Consider the following 9,525-nt stretch of genomic DNA (forward strand, 5'->3'; position numbering starts at 1 on the left):
CAATATAAACACGTTGCAAGTTATATTATATATCTAATTCCAAATACAATCAAAAGGGAAAGATTTTCTAAATCGAAGTGGACCTCACAACAGAGACCCGTAACAATCGTAATAGCTATGTGATTGTTAGATGCTATCAAAATATCTTCTACTTCGATCGTTTGATAATATCCTTTAATTCCGTCGATAAACATATAAAACATATATTGAGACAAATACGTTTAATGTAAAGTATTATACACTTAATACTTTGTTAATGTTTTCAAGTTATAATATATACATATATATATACATATATATACCTATCTTATGTTTACAATCGTTCGTGACTCGTCAAAATTTGGTCGAGGTTAAATGAATACATGAACACAGTTCAAAATGTTTGAGATTTAACTTATCAGACTTTGCTTGTCGTGTCGGAAACATTAAATCATTTAGGGATTAAGTTTAAATTTGGTCGAAAATTTCCGAGTTGTCACAGTGTAGTCGCCGTAAAGAGGCATTTAGCATGAGATGGAGAGAGCCGTATGCGATGGGAGGAGTGTCCTTGATGTAGGTTTTTGCCCCATATTTATAGTTGGGAATTAGGGTTTAGATAACTTGTGCGCTAAGTCAATCGTAGGCCCTAATTAATAAAACCCTACGTCATCAACTACAAATTGTGCTCTCCAAGTCGACGCCACGAAGGAGAAGGTTGATTTTAGTAGGGAGGCAAATTGAGTTTAATCGCCATGTAAAAACGTTAATTTTTATCGGAACAAGCTTGCATCACATCGTTGCTCTAGGTGAAGAAGCGATAGAATGTTTGTCTATCAATCTTCTAACACTTGAAACCGAGTAATTCTTTGTAGTATCCACTGTCCATTCCCATAAATCAGGGACGTCTGAGGTAGTAACTGGAATTAATAACGAAACAAGCTCAGTGAGTTGAGACGATTCAATGCCGCCACGATGAGTTCTTCTCCAAAACCAATTCCAGGAACTGCCAATAAACCGAGAGGCTACGGAGCCATCTTGGTCAGAGTCGAGCATAAAAATCCGATTGAATCGGACAGATAGAGGGGTATCACCTATCCAATTGTCGTGCCAGAATTTGGACAAATGACCATTGCCGAGGCAAATTCGCATACTGTTTGAAAGAATAATCCTTGCCTCATTAATTTTATCGATACATTTAATTATATTTATCCATGGACTTGTAATCGATTTGTTTGCAGGGAGATTAATACCTCGGCCGGACCCATGAACAGCCGTGATAATTCTTGCCCATTTCGATCCTTTATTGGTTAAGAATCGCCACATCCATTTGTATATAAGCGTGAGGTTCAATGAGCGTAAACTTGCCACATTTAACCCACCTTCCTTGAAGGGATTTAAAACAGTATGCCACTTTATCCAATGCATATTGTGAGCTTGATCAGTGCCACACCAGAAAAAATTCGATCTCAAGGATTCAAGGTTGTCGATGACTTTTTTAGGAGCGATAAAAGAAGAGAAGTAATACGTACCAAAGGAACCCAACACGGACTTAACAAGAGTAAGTCTACCACCGATAGAAATCATATTAGCCTTCCAAGGCAATAATCATTTTTTGACCTTCTCTAGAAACCATCCAAACTTGATATTCGATTCATGTTTTGAGCGATCGGGACACCAAGAAAATGACAAGGAAAGGAACCAGCAGCACATCCAATGATCATAGCAAGTCTAGAGATTTCATGTTGATTAATACCCACACCAAACAAAGAAGATTTAAGATGGATGATTTTTAGACCCGAAATAGCAAAAAAAACAGCCGAGAATAATCAAAAGATTTTTAACGTTCAGCTCACTCCATTCGCCAACAAATAAGACATCGTCAGCATACATGTTTAAGGAGAAATTCACCGATGAAGAACGAGGACCGATTTGTAGGCCCTGAAATAATGTAGCATCTGATGCATCATTGATTGCCGCTTGTAATCCTTCTATACCAATAATGAAAAGGAAAGCAGAAAGCGGGTCTCATTGCCTCAATCCTCTACCAATTTTGAATTCAGACAAAGGGGATCCATTAAGAAGAAACGAAGCATGAGACGTGGTAAGACATGCCATAATCCATCCGATCCACGTAGAATTAAAACCCATGTGATGTAACATGGAGAAAATATAATTCCAATGAATAGAGTCAAACGCCTTATCAAAATCGACTTTAAAAAGCATTGCTTTCTTTTTTCGTTTTTTACACCAACTAATAACTTCGTTAATAATCAAAGGACCGTCGAGAATCTGTCTCCCTTTTATAAACGCTGTCTGATCAGGGCAAATGATATCATCAATGATGAAAGCAAAACGAGTAGCAAGCAGTTTAGCGATAATCTTGTATTGTAGGCCAATCAAACTAATCAGACGGAAATCTTGCACAAGAGTAGGATAGTGTTTCTTCGGGATAAGAGAAAAAAAGGACGAGTCACAACCTCTCGGGATCCTACCAGAAAAGTGAAAGTTGTGCACCATAGCAAAAACATCCTCCTTTATAAGAGACCAAAAATGCTTCACGAAATTAAAATTAAAACCATCGGGGCCCGATGATTTATCACTTTCGCATGCCCAAACAACATCTTTGTTTTCGGTGGTAGAAAAAACATCGATAAAAGTAGTAGCTTAATGATCAGTAAGACGCAAAATATGATTACTTGGTGAGACGATACTTGCACAGTCAGTAGTGGTGAATTTGTGAGTAAAAAAATCTAGAAAAATCGACTTGACTTGATTCGGGTTAGTGACCCAATTACCATTGTGAAGCACACCTGCTACTTGCAATTTTTTCCTTTTACGTTTAAGCGAAGTGTGAAAGAAAGTGGAGTTTTCGTCACCCAAACTATGGTTCAGCTTTCTATTTTTCTGAGCCGAATTTTGTAGTTCTGTGGCCTCAATATCAGACATCTTATTAAGGATAGTAACTCGAGTGTTAGCGAAGGCAGCAGGGTCACCCCCTGCATCGATCAGGGAATCGATCTCGGCCAGTTTCTTCGAGTATCCTAGTTTCACAGAATCTGTTTTAGCCCGCAGCTCCTTGTTCCAATGTTTCAAGGCCGATTTAACATGTTTGAGCCTATCTTTGAAACGGATCTGAGCATTGGAGCTGAGATGAATATTGTTTGTCATTCAACGCTTCAGTCACAGTTTCCTCAAAACCTTCGGTCTTGAACCATGAGTTGAAGAGTTTAAACGGGTGTGGGCCATAATCAAAAGAAACGTTTTTTGAGGACAATGGGGCAATGATCGGACCATAAATTGGTTAAAATAATCCCGTTTAAATCCGAAAATAAGGAAAGAACACCATTAGAAACGAGGAATCTGTCAATGAGCGATCTTTGTGTAAGAGACTTATTTGCCCGAGTGAAAGGTCGGCCACCTAAAGGAACATCAGTGAGGCTGTTATGATCAATAAAGTTGTTGAAGTCAGCAGCCTCAACCTGACATAAGCGAGTACCTAATCTTTCATGAGCAAAGCGCACCGCATTAAAATATCCAAAAATAATGAATTCGCCCAAATTGTTCACCATAAAAGAAAACAAATAATCCCCTAACCTTTGTTTAAGAACGCGAATTTGGGGAGCATAGATATTGATAAGATAGTATTTGGCAGTACAACCAGAGAAATTTCCCTCAACGATAAGAATATTAGCAAAAGAAATAATGCGGCTACTAGTAAACACCGAAGGATCCCAAATAGTTAGAATGCCTCCCGAACGACCTTAGGCACTAGATGAAGCGACTTTGAAATGATAATTACCCCATAAAGCGCGGATAGAAAAATGATTCAGAGTGGTTAACTTTGTTTCTTGAATACCCAATACAGTGATGGCATGTTCCGTACATAATTTACGCACACAATTTTGCTTAACTTGCGAATTCACCCCTCCTCCTAAATTCAATGACATCAGATTCATTAAATCGTATTAAATCCACCCATACTAAGAACAACATTTTTGAGGTCTTTGGGATGATTTTTGAAATCGTAACCAAGCACCTTACAGAATTTCAGATAATTATCCATAGGATCAATTGGTCCATTTATGCTGCTTGAAACAATAGGAGAATGAAAACGTACTCCGTTAAATCCAGGTGCTTTAGAAAGGGATGATGTTTGAGATTTATTCACCAAAGGTGGAGGTCGACTTTCTGCTTCAGAAGAACCATGTTCAACATTCTCCTGTCCAGATTTGCTATCTGAAACATGTGTAACATTTTCAGGTTCCGAACAATTTTGGGTATTAACATGTGCCTCCTTTTCTAATATGTTCTGAATCACGTTATTTTTGCAAAGTTCATTTTGATTACCGGTATCATCATCATTTTCAGCATTGACCTTATTAAGGTCAAAAGTATCAGCTACTGAGACATTCTCTGGAATTCTATGACACTTAAGAGAAAGGGTGTGATTACTTCCTTCAGTTTCAAATTCGAAAGAGGCAATAGACAAATTATCCTCTTCCAAACCTTGTATACTTTGTTCTTGATTGTAACCGAAATCACATCATGGATGTAATCCAAACGTTTGGTAACGATACAAAATTTGCCACAATCAGGATCACCATTATGATTAATTGAGAACGAAGTATAACCGAACATCAGAGCAATTTTTTTATAGGCAGCATCAGTCCAAGCGCATGCTGGAAGTCCAGCAATGTCAATTCAAACGGCTCTTTCATTAACCGTAAAGTGTTCATTAATATATATGTTTAAAGTAATTTATTTTATAACCTACGATTTTAAAGTTTTTATAATAGATAGATGTAAGCTTATATAAAGAAATAAGTTCTTAATAAATCAGCTAATCTAAGATGTGTCATTCATATTTTATAGATTCATGCAAGTATACTAAAGTACATTTAATTGATATCTTATACACGTTTTAATGTTAGAAATTTTTTTTTTTTTATTTAATTTTTTTTTTTTTTAAAGCAAGAAATATTATTTCTATATATACTAATAGACAAAACACTGTTTAACTATTCACCAATAGTTACCAGGGATATTTTCGTCATTTCAATTTTTTTTATCTCCAACGATAAAATAAGCAACTTTCGTAAAAGAACCAACCCTTCAATGTTACCGAAAGATGTTGAAAAAAAAATTCTTTTTTACAAAAAAGAGGCAACTTTGAAAAAAATTCTTTTTTACAAAAAAATCAACTAACTTTTTTTTTCTTTTCTTCCTCAACGATAAAAGAGGCAACTTTCATAAAATGAACCCTTCAATGCTACCAAAAGATGTCGAAAAACATTCTTAAAGAAGCAACTTTCACAAAAGGAACAACCCTTCAATGTTAGATGTCAAAAAAAATTCTAGATCAAGACTTTTTTTTTAACTCGCATTCAAAACGGAGCCCCCAGCGCGAAGTGAGGGCTCCACAACTAGTTTATATACTAATAGACAAAACACTATTTCACTATTCACCAATAGTAACCTGGGGTATTTTCGTCATTTCCCTTTTTCTTTTTTTTTTTGTCCCAAACGATAAAAGAAGCAACTTTCGTTAAAGAACCGACCCTTCAATGTTACTAAAAGATGTCGAAAATTTAATTTTTTTTACAAAAATATCAACTAACTTTTTTTTTTCTTCTCTCTTTTCTTCCTCAACGATAAAAGATGCAACTTTCATAAAATTAACAACCCTTCAATACTATCAAAGATGTCGAAAAACATTCTTTTTTACAAAATACATCAACTAACTTTAAAAAAAAAAGCTAAAAGAAGCAACTTTCAAAAAAGGAACAACCCTTCAATGTTAGATGTCGAAAAAAATTCTTTTTTTACAAAATAGATCAAGACTTTTTTTTAACTCGCATTTAAAACGGAGCCCTCGACGCGAAGCGAGGGCTCCACAACTAGTTAATGCTTAAAAGACTACAAGGACCTACACGGAACTATACATCGAGGATTCCAATATTACAAGTCAATGAACTATTAACATAAGGTCGAGTCGAATGAAAACAAGATATTTAATGTTAGAATTTAATTGAGAATATTTTAGGAAGTTTACATGAAATAGTGGTGGATCTATCAAAAATAAATCTGAAAATATCACCTCTCATCTTCATAATTCCTTTAAACACATCTCCGTTTTGTGTTGGTGAATCTTGTGAATCTTCCCAAAAATAATTAAAGTTCAATATTTAGTCACTTTTCAAGTGTTAAGTTGACGTGAACTTAATATGATTGTTAAGAAATTCAGTCTTGATGTCATTATATAATAAGTAGTTATAATATATCATTTTAGCTTAGAACCGGAAGAAAAATAATAGAGAGAATGGAGTGTGTGAGAGAGAAAACAATCCCTAGTAAGAAATGGAGGTTCGTTGGCAATGGTAACAGCGAGAGAGGAGATCGAGATGGATTCAATGGCAGAGACTTGAGAGATCGATTGAATAGGGTTAACAAGAACCGGGTAACTTCTTTCCTTTTCTTCAACTTCCCTGAATCGTGGAAAGTGGTTGATTTTTGAAAGCTATTCAAGAAACATGGTAACCTTAATGATGTGTATTTGGCAAGGAAAAGGCTTAGGAACGACCAGCGATTCGGTTTTGTTCGTTATGAGGGGATTTTCAACTTGGAAATCTTCCTCATCAACCTCAACAGAATCCAAATCGAAGGGAAATTCTTGAGAGCCTTCAAAGCCCACGATAGGTAGACGGATAACAAAACTGATGTATAGCAGAACTCCAACACTAACCACCAACACACTAAGGTGAATGAAGTTGAACGAGATGCTTTCCGAGATGGGCGTAGATTTAGTGATGTTGTCGGGCAAAGAAGAATGTTTTATCAACCAAAGCAGGCAAATACAAAATGCACTGGAGCAGAAGATCCAAAAAATATGGGCAACAAGGAGGAGTCGAAGAACGGCACAGATGCTAACCAGAAGGAAAGGCTGGTGGTAATAGATGACCAGGATTCAATTGATCATATTCTAAAGAATGCAATAATCGGGAACGTTGATAGACTTGAACACCTAGAGCAGATTAAAAAGCTGTGTACTGAGGAAGGTTTAATTGAGGTTGAGATTAAATACTTAGGTGGTCTTGAGGTCATGCTTATCAACAAATCAGAGGCAATGGTGAAAAACATCCTAGACAATGAAAACCATAACATCAAACGATGGATAAAAAATCTAGGAAGATGGGAACCGAAGCAATGGAACTCCGGAAGACTGTCGTGGTTGAATGCCATTGGTATCCCTGTCAAATATTGGACGGAAAATACCTTCAAAAAAGTTGCTGGATGGTGGGGGCCAGTCTTTGATATGCACAACTGCAAACTAGAGGGTAACCAAAATCTCAAAATCGGGAAGGTCCGGGTAAAGCTTTTTGGCCATGATCTAATTAACGAAACAGTAAGGATAAAAGCAGGTGACACTATGTACTACATTAAGATAATTGAAGAGGTTGAAGACATTATGGAATTCGACTTAGATGATGATGAAGAATATTCGACCGATTTGAGTTTTGATCCCAATTCCGGCAACGATGATCTTTCCGATGATGTTAATGATGAAAGAGAACCTGCGTTGGAAGACGAAGAGATAGCCGACTTCATTCGTTCTAAGTCATTGGAAACCGAGGAATCTTTTTGTCGCAATAATGATGTTTCAACCCCCAATACTGTAACACCGGCAAAAAAAATTTTTTTTTTTTTTAACACAGCGGAAAACTTTATTAACAAACACACTATAAGTCGCGTCATTACATTAATCTGAGTAATTAAGTTTAAGTTTACACAACGGTGTTACGTTATTACAAAACATGATTTAAACAAAAGTCCACATCAGAGTAGGGTTGTCAAACATGTCTTCTGCATCAGCACCCATCCCGACTAGCAGTACCTAAACCTGCAAGGGGTAATTATGTGGGGGATTAGCGCACCGCTAAGTGAATGGAATCTATCTAACAGATATAGCTTAAGTCACACACAAGCTATATACTAACAACAGCACATGCTAACAACAAACTAGCATACAATAAGACAATACGAAGATCGGCGGCTTGTACGAGCACACGACTCCTAGCTGATCGAACATGAGTCTACCGATAGTCTCTGCTACTCAATTCGCAGTATAGTTATCCAGATGCAGGTGATGCATCGTTCACACTATACTCCACAATTAGTAGCCTATGGACCCAACCTCCCCTAGGCACGGTTGACCTCATACGGACTCTAACCTCTCCCAGGCACGGTCTCGAGTCCCCAGTCTCCCTAGGCCCGACTGGTGCCATTCACACAGTGTACACATAAATCACATACAAGATCAGGCATACTATATTATTCTAACATGGCAATTTCTACACTATGCATGGTAAAAGAGTCAACCACAGTAGCATGATATGCTACTTAAACTCTATCCGGAGATAGATCCACTCACCAATTACCAGCAACTGCTCAGTTATTATTTCTGAGCTTCCTCCTTGTCCTTATAACCTGAGAACAACACAAACAAAGTTAATATACATATCCAATAAATAATATAATCATTTCATACAATTAACTAGGTCATAACACCATATATTCATAATTTTATGAGTCTACATCATGACTCCACTCAATAATGGCATACAGGTGCGTGCAAAACACGACATACACACTAAAACTTCTTTTCTGGCCGAAAAATAGTTTGATCTAGTTTCTTAAAAGTTCACCATTCAAAAGTATTCTTTATTACAATTCTAACGATAGTTTATTCATCAAAAACGGAGTTACATTTTGAAAGTTACGCCCGTTTCAATTTCATAAAAGGTACTGTAGCAAGTAGTGGCACTGTAGCAACTCGGTACTGCAGCAAATAGTGACACTGTAGCAACTCGGTACTGTAGAAAATAGTGACACTGTAGCAACTCGGTACTGTAGCAAATAGTGATACTGTAGCAACTCGGGTACTGTAGCAAATAGTGACATTGTAGCAACTCGGCATTGTAGCAAATAGTGACACTGTAGCAACTCGGGTACTGTAGCAAATAGTGACACTGTAGCAACTCGGTACTGTAGCAAAATACTGTACCAAATTGGGTTTCGAACTACTTCGCTGATTTTGAGCATTTTTCACCCAAAACTCGATTTTTGAGTGTTTTTGATCAGTTTTTAAGCACATGAAAGCTACTAAACATATATATAAGCTATTTCTAACAATAATTAACACTTACAAACATAATTCATCAAGATTCAAGCATCAAAACTCACTTTTTAATCAAGAACATAAAAACCCAATTTCTATGAATTAAAGCACGAATTCAAGTAAACAAACCTGGATAAATGCTTACAATGGTGCAAGAAATCAGTCTCTTAAGTTTATTGATTCAATTCCACACTTGAATCAAGTTAGGGTTTGCTTAGAGAGTGAAAGTTATGTACGGGTGTTCTTGATTTAATTTGGGAAAATGAGGAGAAGTATCCAGATACAAACACATAAATGGGTTGTAAACCCATACCTCGTATCACACGGGTATTTATCAGTTATCTGAATTCTTTCGTATTTCGTTAGGCGGC

The 9,525-nt window shown here is 36.6% G+C and overlaps 1 protein-coding gene across 1 annotated transcript; it reads right to left on the bottom strand.

Moving 5' to 3' along the window:
* Nucleotides 1-2,004: 2,004 nt before the first annotated feature.
* LOC139874380 (uncharacterized) lies at nucleotides 2,005-6,089 on the bottom strand. Its single transcript, XM_071861822.1, has 5 exons — nucleotides 6,077-6,089; nucleotides 4,016-4,434; nucleotides 3,271-3,458; nucleotides 2,775-3,124; nucleotides 2,005-2,642 (listed from the first exon to the last, which is right to left on the bottom strand). Exons 1-5 carry the CDS (start codon nucleotides 6,087-6,089, stop codon nucleotides 2,005-2,007), a joined length of 1,608 nt encoding a protein of 535 aa, XP_071717923.1.
* Nucleotides 6,090-9,525: the final 3,436 nt, after the last annotated feature.

The sequence above is a fragment of the Rutidosis leptorrhynchoides genome, chromosome 11 (assembly GCF_046630445.1).
Source record: "Rutidosis leptorrhynchoides isolate AG116_Rl617_1_P2 chromosome 11, CSIRO_AGI_Rlap_v1, whole genome shotgun sequence".
In the NCBI taxonomy this organism is placed as follows: domain Eukaryota; kingdom Viridiplantae; phylum Streptophyta; class Magnoliopsida; order Asterales; family Asteraceae; genus Rutidosis; species Rutidosis leptorrhynchoides.